Source organism: Vipera berus, assembly GCF_964194415.1.
Source record: "Vipera berus genome assembly, chromosome: Z".
In the NCBI taxonomy this organism is placed as follows: Eukaryota; Metazoa; Chordata; class Lepidosauria; order Squamata; family Viperidae; genus Vipera; species Vipera berus.
This window is the reverse complement of record NC_138205.1, coordinates 56,457,683-56,481,072: the sequence shown is the minus strand read 5'-3', so window position 1 is coordinate 56,481,072 and position 23,390 is coordinate 56,457,683. Positions and strand designations below refer to the sequence as shown.

Sequence of the window (23,390 nt, the reverse complement as noted above, 5' to 3'; positions counted from 1 at the left end):
TTTGACTGGGCTCTTTTAATCTATTATTTTATGTGGGAAACCCTCAGATCCTGCCTTATTTTCCTGCTGTCAATTTCCAATAAAAGTTCCTGTTGAAACAATGCAAGTTTCAAGAGTTCTGCTTTCTTGGGAGGTCTAACTGAGGCAGGTCCTTACACATATATTAAAAGAATTTTGAAAACCTTTTAGAAATTTCACGGGCCCTTTTTATGATCATGGTAGGGCTGGTATGTGTCTGTTTCTTGCGCTTTCTACTTTCCAATATTGAGAAACCATTTTTCTTTTCCCTCTTTCTTCTCAAGGACTAAACTAGTTTTTTCAGCAATATATTTGTCAATGTTTCCCATAAAATCATAGCAAAATAAAGAGATACTGTATGGGCTAGACCAGGGGTCAGCAACCTGAAAAAAGAAAAGAGCCACTGGGAACCGTTTCCATCACACACAAAAAAAGTGGGAGCTGCGTGCGTGCATCCATGCACGCGCATGCGCAAAAAACGTTTTGCGTCTGTGCAAAACTTTTTTTCTTGCACATGCACGGACGCGCGCGGGTGCCATTTTTTTAATGTATGATGGAACCGGTTGCGCGACGGCGATGGCCCGTCTGCAGAGCTACCGCCTTCGGCAGCCTGCAAACGTGCCGCGGCAGCTTTCCCAAAGAGCAGCACCGCTGCCCGTTCGCGTGGAGGTACGGGCGCGCACCTCTCAGAACGGGCAGCGGCGTCGCTTTTTGGGAAAGCTGCCACGGCCCGTTTGCAGAGCTGCCGCCTTTGGCAGCCCGCAAACGTGCCACGGCAGCTTTCCCAAAGAGCGCCGCCACTACCCGTTCACGCGGAGGTGCACGCGCACCTCTCCAAAGGTTTGGAGAGGTGCGCGCGCACCTCCGCTCGTTCGGAGAGGTGCGTGCACACCTCTGAACGGGCAGTGGCGCCGCTCATTGGGAAAGCTGCCGCAGCCCGTTTGCAGGCTGCCGCCTTCCTCTGAAGGCGGCAGCTGTGCAAACGGGCCGCGGCAGCTTTCCCAACGAGCGGCGCCACTGCCTGTTCGGGCGGAGGTGCGCGCGCACCTCTCCAAAGGTTTGGAGAGGTGCGCGCGCACCTCCGCTCGTTCGGAGAGGTGCGTGCGCACCTCTGAACGGGCAGTGGCGCCGCTCATTGGGAAAGCTGCCGCAGCCCGTTTGTAGGCTGCCGCCTTCCTCTGAAGGCGGCAGCTGTGCAAACGGGCCGCGGCAGCTTTCCCAACGAGCGGCGCCACTGCCTGTTCGGGCGGAGGTGCGCGCGCACCTCTCCAAAGGTTTGCAGAGGTGCACGCGCACCTCCGCCCACCTGCATGATTGTCTGCACAGTCTGATGACCATCCTGCAAGCAAGCAGTATGTCTGTAGTTTGGTATCAACTTATTTTGTTCAAGGAACACTAGAAATATGGTTTTATCACATTTTCAGACAACTCAAAGAGAGATAGAGTTTTGAAGGCAGTCTTCAGGTGGTCTTGAAAAGCTGGAGCAATATGTAGAAACCAGAATGATTATTTCATTGGGAATAAATGTATTATCTATTATTTATTCAGAAAACAATGATGAATGTCATTATAAGAAGGTGAGACTATATTTATATCTCACCTTCATTAGTTTTACAAATAACTCTGGGTGGCAAACATATGTAACAGATCCTCCTCCTATTTTCCCACAACAACAACCCAGTGAGGTGAATTGGGCTGAGAGAAGTCACCCACCTGGCTTTCATAGCTATAATAGAAATCTCAATAAATTAAAAATTAAATTAAATAATGCTAGGTAGCAGCTGCAGTACATTGCTGGCCCATACTCAAGTGGTGATTGCTGTATGTTCTTGTAAGGATCACACGAGATGGCTGGCTCAAGTTGACAGCTTTTATTCGTGAAGAACCAGGCACAGACAGATTTACAGCGCCTACTTTTATACCCCAGCTGGCAGGCTGGCGACCAATCCGAGCCGCGCCGGTTTCCCGCTGCCGGCAAGGACCAATCAGCAGCGGCTAGCTCTGACAGCCCAGAGCTGTCAAGCTGTTTGCCACGCCTGCGCTGTTTTACCTGTGCTCTGACAGCTGAGAGCTGTCAAGCTGTTGCGCCTGCGCATTACCTTAGGCAGCTTTTGACAGCTGTCAAAAGCTGCCACGTGTTCCAGACTGGTTTTACCTCATAACTATTTACATGTAATACATAACCATTAATACATAACATTAATACATAACACCCCTTACCCCTCCCCTGAACTGGAGGGTTACCCTTCTTGGTTGCTTTTATATTGTGTGCCCCATTTGTAGTCTCTTAAATAGGCCGGGGGTTTCTTGGTTCTTATTGAATGGCGGAGGGGTGTTGCTACTATAGGCTCCCCTTCCCCCGGTTCTGGATGCGCAATTGCTTGTCTTGGGTCTGGTTCTGGAGATTCGTGGTTTCCATCGTTAGTTGTGCTTGTTGGGGGGGGTGTTATGCAGGGGGTGTTATTCATTCCAGTGGTGGTGCTCTGTGTTGGAAGTGACTCGCTGTCCTTTTCCCCCACGTTTTGAGTGCTGCGCTGCCGTAATTGGTCGATATGTTGACGTATGTGGCAGTTATTTCCGGTGTCAATTATGTATGATAAAGGTCCTGAATGCTCAATTACAACCCCCTTGAATCCATTTGTTCCCTCCCCCATAGTTTCTTGCCCAAATGGTTTGTCTATTTCCCAAGGTTCTGTACTGAAGGGGCTGTTCCGGTTCTGCTGTTGCCCTGTTGGGGTGTAATCTGTCAAGTCTGGTTACCAGGCATCTCCCCCAACGCAGTTCTGCTGGTGACTTTCCCGTAGCCGTGCAGGGGGTGGTGTGTTGGGCTAGTAGGAATTGAGCTAACCTGCGGTGCCAGTTCCCCGTGATGATTTTCCGTAGTACATCTTTTGTGGATTTCACCATAACCTCAGCCAAGCCATTAGACGAGGGGTGGAACGGAGCTGACATGATGTGCCTAATAGAGTTCTCCATGGTGAAAATTTGGAATTCACGGGAAGTAAATTGGGGGCCGTTATCCGAGACCACTGCATCAGGAAGGCCGTGTGTGGCAAAAAGCCCCCTCAGTACCTGTACTGTGGCAGCCGTAGTCATGCTGCTGACAGGCACGAACTCATGAAGCTGTACATTAATTTTGACTTTAGGTTTTAGTACTTGATGGACCACCAGCGACCCCTTATTCCTCCCTACGTCTTGTACTAGGGACCTAGGGGGCTTTTTTCTATTGGCCGTTGTCAGTCTCATACCTGCAGATGTCACTTCCAGCTCGTGCAGGTTCTCCCGGTTCTGGCTTCAGCATACGGCTCTGAGGTGCCCGGTTTTGCCACAGCCGTGGCATTTGGCACTACGGAAATGGCAGGTAGCTGTGAGGTGGCTTCCCCCGCAGCTGGCACATCTGGGCAGGTTTTCTTGAGGGTTGCCCCTTTGGTAATTGGTGTTTTTGCTGGCGGTTTTGTTGCTCGGCAGGCCCCCGCGGCGGGTCTGGAGTTTTTCAAACCTTCATTGAATGGCATCTTTGGTCAAAACGTTTTCCCCGAAGTCGCTGGGGCCAATGTCATCCTGGTGTACGGACCAGAACGGTCCATTCCCTGGTTGACCGGTTTTTTCATGGTGGCTATCCTCGTAAGCCATGATTTCCATGGTGACCTCGGCCAAACTCAAGGTGGGCTTCACGACCAGCTTCCTTTGCAGTCGTTCATCCTTAAGCCCGATGACTATCTGGTCGTGGATGCGGTCCTCCAGATCCGGGAACCGGCATCTACGTGCGGCATGCCGGACCCTCGCTATGAAGTCAGTGGCTGATTCATCCGGGAGTTGGCACCGCCGTGCGAAGTTTACGCGCCAGAATAGTTCTGATTTAGTCGGCATGAAATGCTTACTGGGTCCATCCATGAGTTCCGCATATGATACTGAGGCAATGGGTTCAGGGCTGAAAAGTCCAACGGCCACGTCGTACATGGCCGGCCCGCTGAGGCATAGGAGTGCCGCTGCCTTGGACCGATCATCCGTGATTTTGTTGACCAGCAGGAACCCTTCGACCTGGCCCCAGTGCGACTCCCAACACTCCAGATGACAAATGTCAAACTCACGGATATGCCCGAGGTTGGCCATACTGTCCCGGTCCTGGGTACTGCTTCGCGAGCGTTTTTGAGGAAGTTGTACTTCCTGCCCTGTGACTACAGCTGTGACTAGCTCTGAGCCGCGGAAGAGATTCTCTTTCCCCGGCTAGTGACTTCAGCTTTGCGAAGCAGTGAATCCCACCTTCGTCGCCAGTGCTGCCTCTTCTTGTAAGGATCACGCGAGACGGCTGGCTCAAGTTGACAGCTTTTATTCGTGAGGAACTGGGCACACAGATTTACAGCGCATACTTTTATACCCCATCTGGCAGGCTGGGGACCAATCCGAGCTGCGCCGGTTTCCCGCTGCCGGCAAGGACCAGTCGGCGGCGGCTAGCTCTGACAGCCTGGAGCTGTCAAGCTGTTCACCGCACCTGTGCTGTTTTACTTGTGCTCTGACAGCTGAGAGATGTCAAGCTGTTGCGCCTGCGCATTACCTTTGGCAGCTTTTGACAGCTGTCAAAAGCTGCCGCATGTTCCAGACCGGTTTTACCTCATAACTATTTACATGTAATACATAACCATTAATACATAACATTAATACATAACAGTGATCCACTAGAACATTTAGATGGGTCTAGGTCTAGGACAATTGGCCATAGCCACCTGACCTCATCCACTTCATTCTGGCTCCCCCACCCTAACTTATTCAACATGGGCATTCGTCCCCAGCTGCTCCTTTCCTCTCTCCTTGCAGGCCCAGGTGCGTTATGGCCTGGCATGCAAGCTCTCCCCAGGGAGAACTAGTGCTGCCTCCCTGTGCTCCACGTTTTCATGCCACAGACCCTCCTTCAGCCCATGGCCTTGGCTTCTTTGACAAGAAGCCCAGCCATCCTCCAAACTCTGCCTCCTCAAGAGCCATGCACCTCCTTGCCTGGGGCTGCTCAGCTGATTGGGCCAAGTTTCACTTGTGTGAGGGAAGCAGCTTTTGCTGGAGCAGCTACTTTTCCCAAAAAAGGAAGGCGAACATGCCTTTAGGATTCCCATACTCTCTTCCAGGCACGCTGACCATACAGGATTGAGGGAGAAGCGAGTCAGGAAGCATGGCCTGCAGGTGTCTCCTCCAGCCTTAACACTCTTCCTCAGCTCCTCTGCACATCCAGCCCCTTTCAGGCCACCCTCTGAGGCTTCCCAAAGCCTTCAAGGGCCAAATGAGCCCAGCTGTTCCCAAATTTTGTCCCAGCTACTGCAAAGGCCACCAAAGGATCAATGTGTGGCTGCCTTGGTCAGCCCATTGGAGTGGTAGGAGGCTGAAGCAGTTGGGCAGCTGAGGTTTGGGTATAGCAATGGGGCATTTGCCGACCTGCATGATTGTCTGCACAGTCTGATGACCATCCTGCAAGCAAGCAGTATGTCTGTAGTTTGGTATCAATCCCTTGGACAGGCAAGTCCTGGGACAGCCTGCTCTGTGGCTTGCTGCCAGCTATCTAGAGCTTTGCTGGCCAGACAGATTGGCAGGCCCATTTGTAAGGGCTGCTTTCAGCCATGTCAGTTTGCCTGTATTTCAAAAATCATCTCAGCCCGCCCATGGAGCCTAGTTCCCTGCTTCTTTAGGAGGGGTTTCACAAGCCAAGGAGGGCCCCAGAGATCAAAGCCTTCTCTGGGGATGAAGACTGCAGTGGAGGTGTCTGGAAAGAAGGCGGATGTCTGCAGCAGGTAGAGGACCAGGGCAGCGCAAAGGTGGATGGGTGAGGTTGTCTCTCCCCACTACCTCAACCAGAGTTCTAAGGGTTAAAGAACTTTGGAAACACTGGGCTTTGGGGCCTTGGGAGACAGTGGCCTCCCACTATGATCCCCAAGGGTTCCTGCATGATAGCGAGGAGGAGCAGCTGGGGTGGAATGCCCACAGTGGGTCAGCTGGGGCAGGGGGCTAGGGTGAAGTGGGTGGGGCTGGGAAGCTTCAGCCAATTGTCCCATTCCTCATCTCTCTCACGGTTACTGTTGTTGAGGTAGGTGCTGCCTATTCTGTAACTATGCATTTGATTTTTTTTCTGCCTAAGTGCAGGAATTTATTTTTCTCACCACTGAGTGGCATCTTGTTGGATAGGGCCCAATGCTCAAGTCTGTTAGGATCCTTCTGAATCTTGAGTGTCTTCCAAGCTTCTGCAATCCCCCCAGCTTGGTGTTATCTGCAAATTTGATAAGTTCCCATTCTATCCATTCTTTTAGATCATTTATGAAGATGTTGAAAAGTACTGGGCCTAAGAATGAACTTTGAGGTATCCCAATGCATGTAGTTGTAATTTCATTGAGGATTACACATTAGTGCATTAGTCTGCCAATTTCAAATCCATCTGCTGGTGGTAATGTCTATCCCAGATTGTTCTATTTTAACAAAAAGTAGGCTGTGACTTACTTTGTCAAATGTCTTATTGAGGTCCAAATATATTATATCCATAGCATGTTGCTGGTTCATTAATTTAGTCACTTTATCAAAGAAGGCAATAAGGTTTGTCTGGTATGATCTGTTTTTAACAAAACCATATTGATTGTATTTATTTGTTAAATTTATTTGCTGCCTATCTTAGTAATCACCTTGTTCATTGGCTTACAAATGCCCTGCTTATTATTTTTTCCCAGTATTTTCCAAGGAATTGATGTCAAGCTGATTGGTGTATAACTTCTTGGATATATCCCCCCCCCTTTTTTGTATCACAACAGTTCTTTTCCAGTCCTTTAGTATTTCCCCTGTGCTATAGAAGCTTTTTAATATTACATTTAGTGTCTTCAATGTTACACTTTCAAAATCCTGGGATGTAAGCTATCTGGTTCAGGCTAGAGAGGTATTTTCTTACTACATCCTTGCCTATTTCAGCTTGTATACCTGCTCTATATTCCTCAGATACTTCACTTGGATGTATCTTGGATGTTTCTCTTCATGTTGACAAAGAACCTTTATAAGATACAATTGTTCAGACAGTTGCAAATATCTGGTAATAGGATTGTGGAAAGAAAAAACTTCATCAGGGTGCAGTCCAAGCCGAGAATAAACAAAATGGACACTGCTTTAGAAAGAAGGTTGTTATTTATTGAAGAGCAGAGCCAGACAGAAACATGGCTTTGGGAAAGCTGACCACATGTTGCTGGGAGTGGTGATTTTTATACCTTCTGGGGCTTTTGAGGTTATTTCCTGTTCCTGTTTGAGGCTTTGTATTTCCTGTGTCATGTACTTTAACCTGAGTCTAAGTGGGCCCTTTTGGTATTGGTGGGTTAATCCTATTATGCTTCCTGTCCTTAGGGGTCTTTGTCTTCCTAATCTCATCAGCTTCTAGCTACCTGGCTCCAATCTTTCTGAATGGATTCTTAACATCTGCATTTCTAAAAGCTGGTTTCTGCTGAGTTTCTGTTTGAGGCTATTAAGAAAAGCTGGCCTTGCTTTTCTGTCTTTAAAATCATTTGGGGAAATATATTCTGCCTTTTTAATATTCCCCAAAACATTTCTTTCTATGGATTCTTCCCACAATCCCCCCCTTTGTCCCATAAGAATGTGGGTGACATACGTTTACTGACACAAGATTAAAAAAAATGATCTAGTCAGGGAGACTTGATAAACAACCTTTAAACTGTTAATGCAAAAGGGGGAAGACCCAAATAGAGGCAGCAGAAAAAGATCCCTGCAGTGGATCCCAAAATGGGGAGTTTCCAACCCATGAAGATCTAAAAGTCAGGGCAAAAGTTCTTTTAGGTGGAAAAGAAATTTATAGTGTCCAATATTCTATGCCAATTATTTTAGATGTTTGATGCCACTTTGAGCTTTCCAGTCAGGTCTGCACATGCCTCCAAAATTCTTCACAGCCATGTTTTTTCTCAGTATATGACCACTGGCTGCCTATTTTCAAGGGTTGCTTACTTCCAGAACCTGCCTTAGTTCTTAGTTTTGTGCATCCAGAGTTTGCACGAGGTTAGCCAGTGTGCAAGCCAGGCTATTAAAGTGCACACAGTGAGCCCTAGGACTCCCACTCTGAGTCCACAGCAGTGCAGCATATTCAGGGCTTAGGTTTTGGAGATCTCCTTCCTGCTACCTCCTCAGTGAGACCATATGAATTGCAAATCTCTTGGGGGGGGAGCTAATTATTCCCTCCCTCCCGTCCTCAGGGAATAGGGCGGTATATAAATATAACTAAATTGCTGGTCAGACCTAGGCATGGGAGAATAGAGGATAAAAAATGGAGAAACAAAATGGGGGGGATAGCTTGCAGGCAGAGTTTTAAAAGGTATTAATACTGCAGTTGCTGATAAGCAAACAAAATGGGGACACCACAGATTAGGAGAAAAGAGAGGCTGGATTCTGGTAAGAGAACAAAAAAAAATAAAAGATCTCACTTCTGAAATTGAACATTTGTAACATGGTAAAGAGGACTTAAGGTCAACAGGTATGGGCACCTCCTTCACCCACTGTCAATTTTCAGACCCAGGAGACATCTGGGAGGACCTCTGCTTTGTGCAGTGGTACAGGCACCTTCCTTCAAATGGGCTTTGTTTACAGGGCCTTACCAGCTGGTTGCCCAAATCTGATTCTCTCACTTTTCCATTCCATTTTCACACAGCCTCTCCCTTTTCCTTAACAAAAGGACCTGTGCTCTGGCCAAATCCCCATGCTTTCCAGGCTCTGCCACTTGAACAGATCCTTTTGATGGTTAGGAAAGGCAGAGGGAACAAAATCCAACTGTGATTGGGAAAAAGGTCTTCTCATTCACACACACAGACATATACACATTTCCCTCACTCCCCTGGGCTTGATAGTTAAAATTTAGACGTACTCACCTTCTTTCCAAAGCAGCCCTTGAGCTCAAACTCAAAACTCCCTTTACCGACGTCCGGGTGGCAAGGCTCCGTTGCCGGCAGCCATTTCGGCTGTCAGCCCCGTTGTTTCCATAGAGCCACCAAAAACAGCAACGATCAGCTGTTTGGCGGCTCGGAAGCCCGCTCCTCAGGAGAAGAGGAGGGGGTGAGCGCCCAGGCAGGGGTAGAGCTCTCCCAGACCGCCAGAGTTGAAACTGGTGGTTGAAGGATTGAGCCCCCCCGAAGCCTGAGTTTGCTCTGGACTTTGGGACGCCTCTGCTCCAGGGCTTTGGAGCAGAGCAGGATGCAGCAACCATCCCTGCCAGCGAGAGTGAACTTTGGATTACTTGGATGCAGGCAGAGCTGTACAGGAGAATGTTGTCAGAGCAAGTATATGAACTTTAACTCAGTAGATTTTGTGGAGACTCTTAAAAGTGAAAGTGTGCAACAGAATTAAGTGGGTGAAAATGGCTGCCAAATCATCTAAAGTTCCTAGAAGCGTGGGGGCTTCACCAGTTCAGCAATCTTCATTACAAGCTTTAATGCCCCCCCCCCGGCACCTGCACCCGCACCAGCCTTGACAATAAAAGATCTGCAGGATGTTTTGCAAGAGGCTTTGAAAAAGCAATCTCAACAATTAGCTGAACTTATTGAGGAGAAGAACACAGAAATGAGGGCAGACATCTTACTTGCACTTCAAGGCATGGCTGTTTGTATTGAACGTTTGGATAAGAGAGTGGAAGAACTTAGCCAAAATAGTGTGAGATTAGATGCTAAAATGACGGATGCTGAAACGGTGATGGAAAAGATTGACGACGATTTATTATTGGTTCAGCATAGAGAGATGGAATTTGCTGTGAGAATTAGAGGGATGAAGGAAGACCCTAAGGAAAATTTGAAAAAAGTAGTTTCAGAAGCCTTTGAAGAGGTTTTGGGGCGCTCAGCAGAAGATATTATGGTGGATATAGATAAAATATTTCGTGTCAATTCCTGGATTGCAAGACAAAGGAAACTACCTAGAGATGTGGTGGTTTATTTTACAAAGAGAGCAATTAGAAATGAGGTTATTCAAGCTTTTTATAATAGCAAATTTGCAGTTGCAGAGCAAGAAGTTTTAATTTTAAAAGAGATCCCTCCAAGAATTTTAAGGAGAAGGAAGGAGTTTGCTTTTTTGGCAGAAGAATTAAGAAGACGGGATATCCAGTTCAGATGGGAGATCCCAGTAGGCATGGTGGTGATGTATGCAGGCACGAGATATCGTCTTCTTACAGTGTTACAGGCACGTGATTTTTATGCCAACATTTTGAAGGCAGTCCCCATACCACTTCTGGAATCCAAAAGGAAGAATGGTGAAGGAGAGCGTCAACCACAAAGTGAGAGTACACAAGGTGCTGAAGGAGTCACGCAGCTGAAAGATGGAGAATTCCAGAAAGTTGCAGGAGTGGATCAGATTTCAGTATCAACGGAGGAGGTCAGAGACCAAAGAATGACACGCGCTGCAGCTAGACGAATGAGACAAGAGCAAGAACAGCAGAGAGTTATGACGGCATCTCAAAAACCTACTTACAGTGAAGCAGTGGGAGGAGCGAGGCCAAAGAGAGTGCAGGTGATTTTGGAAGAGGCGCTTCAAAAGCTTCAGGTCATAAAAGATGGCGACAAAGCTTCTAACCTGGAATGTTAATGGTCTAAATTCACCACATAAGAGAAAGAAAGTATTTCAATATCTAAAGCAATTTAAAAACAATATTATTTGTTTACAGGAAACACATATTCGAGCAGCTGATCAAAAGTACTTGGTAAACTTTAGGTTGGGCACACAGTTTATTGCTTCTGCACCTGATAAGAAAAATGGAGTTGTTATTTATGTTAAGAATACTTTAACAGCAAGTTTAATTGAAGCAGACAAACAAGGAAGATATGTTATAATTGAACTATTAATAGAAGGTAAGAAAACGCTTTTGGTTGGACTATAGGCTCCTAATCAACAGCAAGGAGATTTTTATAATTTACTACACAGCAAGATTATTCAGTGGGATTATAAATCTTGTATTTTTATGGGAGATTGGAATGGCGTCTTGGATGTACAAATGGACAAGAGAGGCCTTTTTAAAAGCACACCAAGTCATGCTAAACTGCCTAAATCTTTTTTTGAAATGAAGGATGACTTGGAATTGAGAGATGTTTGGAGAGAAAGGAACTTGCAAGAAAAAGACTTAACTTTTTTCTCTGAAAGGCATCAATCTTTCTCCAGGATCGATTTTGTATTAATTACTAATGATTTTTTTCCTAGGTTTAAGAAGATCAAGATTTGTCCAAGAACTATATCTGATCATAGTCCAGTATGGTTGGAGATAGAAAAAGATAATGGAGATAGACGGTCTTGGCGTTTAAATGAACATTTGTTTAGATACCAGGAAAATGTGGAAGAGTGTAAAAAACAGATGAAAGAATTTTTTAAAATTAATATGCATAAAGGTACTTCTTTTGAGATGGTTTGGGATGCAAGTAAAGCTTATATGAGAGGTGTATTAATATATTTGAATAATAAACATAGACATAAACTGGAATTTAAGAGGAAAGAATTAGAGGATGAAATTAAGGAAAAAGAAAAGGCTTTAATTTTGAATCCATCTGATGGGAAGATCAAAGAGGTAATTACTTTATTAAGGGGTTAGTTTGATACGTTAATGGCAGATCAACTGGCAATTAACTTACGGTATGCTAGACATAACACTTTTTGTAATGCTAATAAACCGGGTAGATAGTTAGCTTACTTGTTAAGGAAGAAGCAAAGAGCTTGTAATATAGATAGAATAGAACATAAGGGTAAAGTAGTGTATCAGCAGAATCTTATTATTGTTGTTGATTTTTATTCTAAGTTGTATGCTAGAGATAAGATTAGAGATGTAGATATAGATGAATATTTGATAAAAGCCAATATTCCTGTTCTTACGCAAAAACAAAAGGAAGGGATGAACCAATTGATAACTGATGAAGAAATTTTTCTAGCAATTAAACAATTAAAAGTGGGTAAAGCGCCGGGAACTGACGGTTTGACCGCCATTTACTATAAAAATTTACAGTTAGAAATGGTGGAACCATTAAGGGAATTATTTAAGACAATTCAATTGGGAGGAGGGGTACCTCCATTGTGGAAAACTGCTTTTATTTCGTTGATCCCAAAGGAAGATCAGGATGCCACCCAAGCCAAAAACTACAGACCAATATCGCTTTTAAATACTGATTATAAGATATTTGCAAAAATCTTAGCTAACTGACTAATGAAGGTAATGCAACAAGTGATTCATAGTGGTCAAACTGGATTTATAAGTGGTAGACAAATGAATAATGTGAGACACATTGTAGATCTATTGGAATTTTTGGAAAGAAATAATCGGATCCCCGCAGCGCTGATCTTTTTGGATGCTGAAAAAGCCTTTGATCAATTGGATTGGCAATTTTTGATGAAAGTATTAGAGAAAATGGAATTTGGGGAAAAATTTTTATAACCTATTAGGGCAATATATCAAAAGCAAACAGCCCGTATAATAGTAAATAACAGTTTGACAGAACCATGTAATATTGAAAAGGGTACAAGGCAGGGGTGTCCGCTGTCACCTTCATTATTTGTTTTAACATTGAAAATATTACTGATTAAAATACGAGATTCAAATAAAATCAGGGGAATCCAAATAAGAGATCAGGATTATAGATTGAGGGCATTTGCGGACGACCTGGTTATTACAGTAACTCAGCCAGATTATTCAGTTGTAGAATTGATGGAGATAATAATGTTATATGGGAAAGTTTCTGGATTTAAGATAAACATACAAAAAACTAAAATATTGTCTAAGAATATGACAGTATCACAAAAGGCTGTTTTAGAAGAGCTAACGGGATTTGAAATAGTTAAAAAGATTAAATATTTGGGGATATATCTGTCAGCCTCAAATGTGAAGTTATATAAAAATAATTATGAAATGTTATGGGGAAAAATACAAAAAGAATTAGATAGTTGGAAAAAATTACAATTATCTTTATTGGGAAGAATTGCAGCAGTGAAAATGAATGTTTTGCCAAAATTTTTATTTTTATTTCAAATGATACCTATACTTAAAAAGGATTTAAATTTGGAGGAATGGCAAAAAGGAATTAATAAATTTGTTTGGGCAGGGAAAAAGCCACGAGTTAAATTTAAGATAATGCAAGATACGCGTGAAAGAGGCGGTCTTAAAATGCCTAATTTTAAATTATATTATGAGGCTGCTGCTTTGTCATTGATAAGTGACTGGTTTAATTTAACACAAGGGAGATTATTAAATCTTGAGGGTTATGATTTGTTATTTGGTTGGCATGCATATTTATTGTATGATAAGAAGGTGGATAATGTGTTTAAGATACATATTTTAAGGTATGCTCTGTTGCAAGTTTGGAAAAAGTATAGACATAAGTTAAATTATAAGATACCAATTTGGGCAATACCTAAACATGCAATAGAAAATATAAATGTGGGATTTAAACATGATGAGACTACATATAAGGAAATCTTAAGTTTAGAAAGGAATGTATGGCAATTAAAGCCATATAATATTTTAAAAGAAGAAAAGATTGTACAAACTTGGTTCCAGTATGGGCAATTACAGACAAGATGGAAAGAGGACCAGAAAGTTGGTTTCTCGATGATTGATGAAAATTTGGTAAAACAGATTAGAGATCAAGGTCAAGCACATATAAAAAGGATATATAATGCATTGATAGAATTTGATTCAGAAACGGAACTTGTTAAAGTCTGTATGATAAAGTGGGCTCAGAATTTTCAAGAAGTTATAACAATGGATACTTGGGAAATGATCTGGGTTAGAAATGTAAAATGTACACAGGCCCAAAATTTAAGAGAGAATTTTTATAAAATGTTTTATAGGTGGCACTTAGATCCTAAAAAATTAGCAAGTATGTATCCGAACTGCCAGCCCAAATGTTGGACGTGTGGCTGTGAGGATGCAACGTATTTTCATATATGGTGGACTTGTAAAAAGGTTAAAGCTTTTTTGATTAAAATTTGGTGGAATATGCAAAAGATATTTAAGAAAAGGATAAAGTTTTCTCCGCAATTGTTTTTATTGGGTATTATTACAGATACTACTGTTATAGATATAAAGTTGATGTTGAATTTAATTACGGCAGCGAGACTTTTAGTAGCACAATATTGGAAGAAGGAAGAACTGCCGACTATAGAATAGTGGACTTTGAAAGTTTCTAATTTGGCGGAAATGGCAAAGATTTCAGCATATTTGAAAGATCAATCGCAACAGAGATACCTTGTGGAATGGAGAAGATGGATTGAATATATTCAGAATAAATATGGGACTAAAAAGTATCATTTAGCATTTGAATAAGTAGCGGATTTTTATGACATATAATTAGTTAGTAGTTATTTTATTATTATTTTGACTGGAGAGTTAAAGTGTGACAGAATTTAATGTTTTATTATTGTTGTTAGCATATTTTAGATTATGCTTGTTTGTATTATTATACCCTCTATTCAGCTCTGGGAAGTCGGGGGGAGGGGAGGGGAGGGGGGGTTGGGGAGGGGGAGGAGGGGGGGTTTGTATTCAAAAATGTATTGTAAAACTTTTCAATAAAAAAAACTCCCTTTACCACCCTTGCTCCACATGGGCAGAGTCTGGGAAACCCATCCACAGACACAAGGGATCTGCTGCCAGCAAGATGGGGCTTACCAGTCTCAGTCCATTGGAGAGGCTAGCTTGAAGTCCCATGTGGGGTGCCAAATTGTTGAAAGAAAAATATTCATCAGGGTCCAGTCCAAGCTAGGAATGAACAAATGGAGACTGCTTTAGAAAGAAGGATGTAGTTTATTGAAGAGCAGAGCTAGACAGAAACACGGCTCTGGGAAAGCTGACCACATGTTGCTGGGAGTGGTGAGTTTTTATACCTTCTGGGGCTTTTGAGGTTGTTTCCTGTTCCTGTCTGAGTGTGACCTTTAGGTATTGGTGGGTTAATCATATTATGTTTCCTATCCTTAGAGTGTAGGGGCATGTAGATTTTAGGGATCTTTGTCTTCCTAATCAAATCAGCTTCTAGCTTCCTGGCTCCGACCTTCCTGAATGGATTATTACATCTGCATTTCAAAAAGCTGGTTTCTGCTTAGTTTCTGTTTGGGGTTATTAAGAAAAGCTGGGCTTGAGATTTCGGGTTTTGCACCCACAGCGCATGGCCGCACGAGAGCAGACCTCCGCTCCCCATGGCTAGTTTCTTTCTGTTTGGGGGACCCTAGATGGGTCCAAAGTTGCCCCGGACTGGTGACAGTGAAGGAGGGGCACCCGTTGATCATGAAGCGATGGCAATCACTTCATTTGATCTGGGGAAAGCCCTCCAAACCCGACAGGAGAAAGGCTAGCGTGAGATCAGTCTCTAGCCCAAGCTGCTTGCAGCTAAAGTCCCATAGCATGAACCTATTCCAGCGTGCTTGGAATTGGTGAGAATACTGATCTTCTTTCTTCTATCTACTATCTAAATCTTTGAAAAGATCCCCAAAGCAAGAAAACATCCAGAAGTGAAGGGAGGGAAACTATATCCCCATTTCCTTACAGATGGAAGTGGCAAAGTAATATTAAAGGGGGTAAGAAATATATTTAAATTTGATTTAAAATAGTTCAGTCTGGACAAATTTTAGTTTACACATATTCTAATTGTTTTAACATACAATCTTTTAGAGAATCAATGACCTAATAGATTTTTCAATTTTAATTTCCACTAACATTTAGATTTAACGTTTGATATTTATCATTCCCAAGATTTTTAGTATACTCCCAATTCATCTATCACCATTCCTCACAAAATCTAATATTCAAAATACACATCCTGTTTACTTAACTTCTCACCCTCTATGTCAACAAATTAAGGATACAATATGATATCCTTCCTTTTTGCTAATTTTCAGTTGTTTTTTTAAGTAGGAATCAAAATTTATTTTTATTTCAATATTTAATACTTCCTCTCTTCCTCTTTGTATCTGCTATCTCTTGCTTAAACTGATAATTTTTGTTTTTAACATTCCATATAGACCTATTTATTACTTTCAACAATAGGTTTTTAGCTTGTCTACATTATTCATCTTTACATGACCTTTATGCACAAATCAATATTCAAATTAGGTATTAATATTTATACTGCTAAATTTTAATGACCAATTTTTTTTCTTTATCTCAGTTCATAACAATGTATTGTGTTCAACATATACATCTTATCTATTTAAGTACGTTCTGTTTCAGATTTCAATAAGATGGTCGAAACTCCATTCTTCTTAAGTCTTATTCTGGCTTTTTTCCTTTGCCAAATCATCTTCCATGTCCTTGTTTTTGGATCATTGAACCAATCTCCTTGTAATATCATGTATATTAATTGATATTGGCAAAACCATCCAGTCGCCCCCGGTGACAGTGAAGAAGCTGGCTTAGAGAATTTAATATAGCACTCTTGGTATTCTAGCGACCATAACTGAGCCTGTTCATATGGATTCTCAGTACAACTTGATGTGTTTGTAGTGAGCAATTTGATTGATGTAATTGTAGGTGAGATGCTTTATTGTCTTCCCATGAAACTTCTCTATTAATACCTCCCCCTCTTATTTTCTGAATGGGCTGCCACTTTTTAGCAGGCTCTTTAAGTGTTTCCCAGGATCTGTGCTCTTTATCCTCTTCCTTCTCCTGAGTATTGGATTTTCCCAAGTCTGCTGTAAGGACTTTAGTGGGGGTGCCTGTAGCCCAATGCTGTGCTCAGAGAAAACCAGCTATATCTTTTTCCAATGTCTCTACATCATGTTGAATGGTTATTAGTTGTTCAAATATTGACACTACCATTTGCGGTGTGAGGAGGCATTGCTTTGCCATAAACTCTATTGTATTCTCCCATGGTAAGCTCTCCACACTCTGAATTGGTTTGTTGTTAACCTTGTTAGTCTTTTCTCAGTCTCAATACTGGCTGTAGCTGGACTCGTTATTTGTGAAAGTAGCTGGTTATCATTTTGCTCCCCCTCCCCCCAGGTCAGGAAAGTCTAGTATCTGCTGTTTTGTCAGACCTCTTTTCAGGTCCCATTCTAATCTCTCTGGATTGTTGGAAATGAAGGTGGGGATAGTTTTACTTACAAGTCTCTTGCCAGCAAAGTGCTGCTCAATCTTTGGTTGTTTTGCATTCTTCACTGGTGGGAGAGATCCCAGGCTGGTGCCATGGTGCTTCTTTTTTCCCCCATGCCTTCCAACAGCCTAAATTAGCAAGAACTATTGTGCTTTCTGAAAAAAACTGTACTTGAGCCACTCAAAACAGGTTTAAAAATAAGTTTAAAACTAGGTTTAAAAAAGGTTAAAAATGGGTTTAAAAGGTTAAAATAGGTTAAAACGGGGTAGGTTAAAATACAGTGTTAAAAGAAGTTAAAAATACAATGTTAAAAGAGGTTAAAAAGTTAAAAATGAAATAAAATAAAGCTTTTACTTTTGGAGGAGCTCTTTACAGCCTTTGCTGCCTATCCACCATCTTGGCTCCTCCTCCATCAACCTACATTTCCATATTTTAGAGGATTAGCCATCACTTACATGGCAGAAAAGAATAAACAACAACAACAAATGAAGTTAATAGAAGAACTTATAAAATTGGAATCAGAACTACAAAGAGATCCACAAAAGAAAACTCTTAAAAAACAAATGGAGATAATAAAACACAAACTAAATTTAGCAGAAGCTGAAGAAATGGCCCAACAAATTAAAAGAGCAAAACAAAAACTTTTTTGAAAATGCTAATAAGCCGGGTAGATGGTTGCCTTATAAATGGAAAAAAGAGAGAAGAAACTGATAAATAAATTGCAAGATGTGAAAGGCAGTTTTCCAAACAGTTTAACTGTTGTATCATGAATTGCCAGTTTCCATTGACAAAGGCTTTCTGCGTGTCTAGAAAAATTAGTGCCATTTGCTTCCCTGGATGCATTTCATAATATTCCAGTGTATCTAGAATCATTCTTAAATTGTTCTTTATTTGTCTCTTGGGTAAGAATCCATTTTGATCTGGATGTATAAATTCAATCAGAAATCTCTTCAGTCTTTCTGCTATTATTGAAGTGAAGATTTTATAGTCCACATTTAATACAAATATTGGTCTATAGTTTAATATTAAAAAAGGCAAAAGACAAGGATGCCCACTATCTCAATTTTTGCTTATTTTAACTTGGAAGTGCTGAATAGAAATGTCAGACAGGACCTAGAAATTAAAGGAATGGAGATAAAAGACAAAAAATAAAATAAACTACAAGCATGATTTGGTATTTATACTAGAAGACCCACTGGATACAAGCCCTAAATTATTGACAAAGATAGAAGAATTTGGAGAAGTAGCAGGATTGAAAATAAAAAGAGAAAGACTAAAGTGATAGTCAAAAACCTTACAGGATAAACAAAAAAAATCAGCTGTTAGAAAAAACAGACCTCCAAGTAATTAAGAAAGTTAAATACCTAGGGATATATTTAACAGCAAGGTGTTCAACAGTAAAACAAGACAACCATGTAAAACTATTAAAACAAATAAAACTAGATGTCAGAACCCACTTCCTTGTTGGGGGGAGGGGTTGATTCATCCCTTTCTGCATTCTTTCTGTGGGTTCTGTCATTCTCCTAAGGGGGAGGGGGGAGGCCCTATGGGATGCACTATTTCTCCTTTCACTCCTCTACAATGTACCCTCTGCTGTTTCTATCTGCTTGCTCTTTGAACTGGTTTTCCCTTGATGTCAACCTGGGGTGAGAAAGGAATGTGCCTCTGGCCATCTGGCTTATCTCTTGCTGTGGAAGAGAAAGGTGCAAAGACCCAACAATGTCTTCACAGGCATGGGAACGGACTGCATTATCAGCTCCGTTCCCACAGCGGAATTAACACCTGGGGATTGGCTCATTTGAACTATTGGGGTGGGGTTTGCTTGAGGGTTTTTTAACCTATTGATCTGAGCGGGAAGCCTGCTATCGGCTTCTCCTAATAAAAGTTCCTTTTGGAATGAAACTGTTCCAAGAGTCCTGCTTTCTTGGGATGTTTTGAAATGGGTCCTTACATTAGACTTGGAAAAATGGAAAAAAATTACAACTATCAATGTTAGAATAGCGACAGTGAAAATGAACTTCCTACGAAAATTACTTTTTTTATTTCAAACAATACCTATAAAAATAGAGAATTTTTTAATGAGTTAAATGTATCGATTTTGAAGTTTATTTGGCAAGGGAAAAAAGCCAGAATCAGACTGAAAATGCTACAAGAAACTAGAGAAAATGGAGGATTTGGGTTTCCAGACTGGGTTCTATATTATCAAACATCTGCATTCACATGGCTAAAAGAATGGATAACTCTTAGACATAAAGAACGACATGACCTAAAACCTGGATGGCATGTCTTTTTATGGTATGGGAGGAATAAAATTCATAAATACTTTCAGAATCACTACATAAGAAATGCACTGCTTTTACTATGGGAAAAGATAAAAGTGAAAATTTATATGAAAATACCAGGGTGGATTTTGACAACGGAAGCATTTGTTCACCCAAATTTAATTAATTATGAGAAACTTGTGATTTATAGAAACATCTTGAATACCGAAGGAAAATTACAAACTAAACAAGAGTTGGAAGAACAGGGCATTGAGCTATCATGGTGGCCACACCTGCAAATACAAATGAGATATGAGAAAGATGCCAAAATATATGGTTTTTATAAAGACCAGATAGTGTTTGACCAGATACAGTTGCAAGAAAAAGTATGTGAACCCTTTGGGATTACGTGGAGTTTTGCATGAATTGGCCATAGAATGCGCTCTAAACGTCATGTAAGTCACAACAATAGAAAAACACAGTCTGCTTAAAATAATACTACACAAACATTAGCTGTTGTCATGTTTTAATAGAACATAAGATGGAAACATTCACAGTGCAGGGTGGAAAAAGTATGTGAACCTTTGGACTTAATAACTGGTTGACCCTCCTTTTGCAGCAATAACCTCAACCAAATGTTTCCTGTAGTTGCAGATCAGACCTGCACAACGATCTGGAGTAATTTTGGACCACTTTTCTGCACAAAACTGTTTCAGTGTAGCAATATTCTTGGGATGTCTGGTGTGAATCACTCTCTTAAGGCCATGCCACAGCATTTCAATCGGGTTGAGGTCAGGACTCTGACTGGGCCATTCCAGAAGGCGTATTCTGTTCTGTTGAAGCCATTGTTTTGTTGTATTACTTGTATGCTTTGGGTCATTGTCCTGTTGCATCACCCATCCTCTGCGGAGCTTCAGTTGGCGGACAGATGATTGTACGTTTTCCTGCAAAATGTCCTGATAAACTCTGGAATTCATTTTCCCATCAATGACAACAATCCATCCAGGCCCTGAGGCAGCAAAGCAGCCCCAAACCATGATGCTCCCTCCGCCATGTTTTACAGTGGAGATGAGGTTTTGATGTTGGTGTGCTGTGCCTTTTTTCTCCACATAGTGTTGTGTGTTTTTCCCAAACAACTCAATTTTGGTTTCATCTGTCCACAGTATGTTTTGCCAGTAGTGCTGTGGAACATACAGGTGCTCTTTTGCAAACTTCAAATGTGCTGCAATATTTTTTTGGACAGCAATGGCTTCCTCCGTGGTGTCCTCCCCTGTACTCCATTCTTGTTTAATGTTTTCCTTATTGTAGATGTGTCAACAAAAATGTTAGCATGTGCCAGAGATTTCTGTAGGTCTTTAGATGACACTCTAGGATTCTTCTTTACCTCGTTAAGCATTATGCGCTGTGCTCTTGCAGTCATTTTTACAGGACGACCACACCTAGGGAGAGTAGCAACAGTGCTAAACTTTCTCCATTCTGTGGACACATGAACATCAAGGCTTTTGGAGATACTTTTGTAACCCTTTACAGCTTCATGCAAGTCAACAATTCTTGATCGTAGGTCTTCTGAGAGCTCATTTCTGCGAGGCATGGTTCACATCAGACAGTGCTTCTTGAGACCAGTAAACCCAAAACAGGTGTGTGTTTTTAAAGGGCAGGGCAGCTGTCAGCAACACATCCAATATCATCACACTGGTTGGAGTCAAGGTTGGCTCACTCCTGGCTCCAATTAGCTCTTGGAGAAGTCATTAGGCTAGGGGTTCACATACTTTTTCCACCCTGCACTGTGAATGTTTCCATCTTATGTTCAATTAAAACATGACAACAGCTAATGTTTGTGTAGTATTATTTTAAGCAGACTGTGTTTTTCTATTGTTGTGACTTACATGACGTTTAGAGCGCATTTTATGGCCAATTCATGCAAAACTCCACGTAATCCCAAAGGGTTCACATACTTTTTCTTGCAACTGTACTATTGTCATTAGATGAAAAATTGATTAAGAAACTGTATAACATTTTGTTAAATTTAAAGATGAAAGATGAGCAAGTTAAAGAAACAATGATAACACAGGCAAAAAACTTTGGGCACAATGTAGAGCTAGAAAATTGGCAAAATTTGTGGGAAAGAAACTATAAAATAACAATAGCAGCAGCATTATAAAGAAAATCTATATAAAATGTTTTACAGATGGCATTTACCACTGGCAAGGTTAGCAGAAATGTTTAAAAACATGTCTAGCAATTGTTGGAAATGTAGGCAAAAGCCAGGCATGTACTACCACCTTTGGTAGGCATCCCCCCCCCCCAAAATAATCTGGTCAAAAATACATATGTGGTTAGAGAAAATGTTAAGAAAACATGTAGATTTTAAGCCGGAATTATTTCTTTTAGGTATAACTCAGGAAATTATGATAAAGAATGTATATGTGTATATTTAATGTTACCTGTATTGACAGCAGCGAGAATTTTATTTGCACAGCATTAGAAAAATGAAGAAATACCGCCTGAAGAAGAGATAATTAAGAAAATTTTGGACTGTGCGGAAATGGATAGGCTTACATTGAAAATGAAAGGGAAAGAAGATATAGAATACTTTCAAACATGGGATGTATTAAAACGGAGTAGAGAATAGGAATTTGAGATGCATTATCAAGTTAAATATGTGGACTCAGTCAACACATTGTTTACGAAGCACTAAAGATTTGTAATTATAAAAAATTAATAAAATATTTTTTTTAAAAAATAGAATGCTTTCCACACTTTTCAGCATGAACCAATGACAGCTGAAAGAAAATTTTCAATTTTCCTGGCAATGTAAGGGCTGTAATCTGACTGTAAAAATCAAATTATATTATTCTCAGAATTTTTATATGCAAGCACATTTATGAGAGAACAGTGCTGTTTGTGTAAAAAGGACATCAAAGGATCATATGCCCAGAATATCAGATTCCTCCAGATCATAGGGACAGATTTTCACTTTGAACAAGGCTCTCTCTCTCTCTCTCTCTCTCTCTCTCTCTCTCTCTCTCTCGCGCGCGCGCGCGCTCTCGCTCTCTCTCTCTCTCTCTCTCTCTCGCTCTCGCTCTCTGTGTGTGTGTGTGTGTGTGTGTGTGTGTGTGTTTGTGTGTGTGTATGTATATATATATGTATGTATGTATATTCTCTTCAGTATTGCAGATGCTAAGTCATTAAAATAAGCAAAGAAAAAGGCTAACGGCAGGTAATACTGAATAGCAAATTTCCTGGTGTAAAGGGTCTCTTGCTAATAATCTGTCAAGATTAATATACATAATTCACCTTTCTCTATCTTGAGACCTAGGTCAAACACCTGCGGGTCTGTAGCTCTAATTCTTAAGCTCTAATTCTTAATGGCATTAAAAGAACATTGGCAAAAACATTTCTGAATTCTGGCTTTTTAAAAAGACATAATCTGACTAAGAAGAATGTGGTTTGCAGGAAAATGATGGAAAAATGATGTATGAGCAGAAATATAAAGGTCTTAGATCTAAGGGGGATATGAGATGGTTTATTGGTTGTGTACAAACAGACAGTGACCATATTTCATAACAACTAATTTAGATCCTAGATCCTTTAATTTAGAGCAGAGGATTGTATGATGACTTTAAAGTCTTTTCCAATTATCATTCTATGGTTCTTTCATGTAGATTATGAAGAAATGAGAACAGTTTTTATTTTAACATCTGAATATGACACTTTGCAGGGTGATTGCTGACTCCAGTAAGAAACAAAATGTGGGATATAAATTTGATGACTAGATAAAATACAAATTAACATTTTATATTAAATTAAAATGCATTGTATTAAATAATTAATATTTTGATTCTGATTCTTAAAAGGTTATCCATTTCCTACTGCTCCTCCAGTAGATCCATTTGCAAAAATTCGAGCGGATGATTGCGGAAAAACAAAAGGATGCTTTAGGTCAGTATGATACAATGAAAATTTGTTAATTGTTTCTTTTTTAAATAAAACCAATGTGACCTATGAACAAGGTCACTCTATGAATTGTTATATTTTATTAGCAATGACTTATTGT

The 23,390-nt window shown here is 41.1% G+C and overlaps 1 protein-coding gene across 1 annotated transcript in view; it reads left to right on the top strand.

Moving 5' to 3' along the window:
* FRRS1L (ferric chelate reductase 1 like) overlaps positions 1-23,390 on the top strand; it is a gene marked incomplete at both ends in the record, with an annotated part of 85,736 nt that overhangs the window by 11,097 nt on the left and 51,249 nt on the right. Inside the window, one exon of the mRNA XM_081343494.1 lies at positions 23,191-23,275. Within this exon, the coding sequence (XP_081199620.1) occupies positions 23,191-23,275 (85 nt within the window). The remainder of the gene's footprint in view (positions 1-23,190; positions 23,276-23,390) is intronic.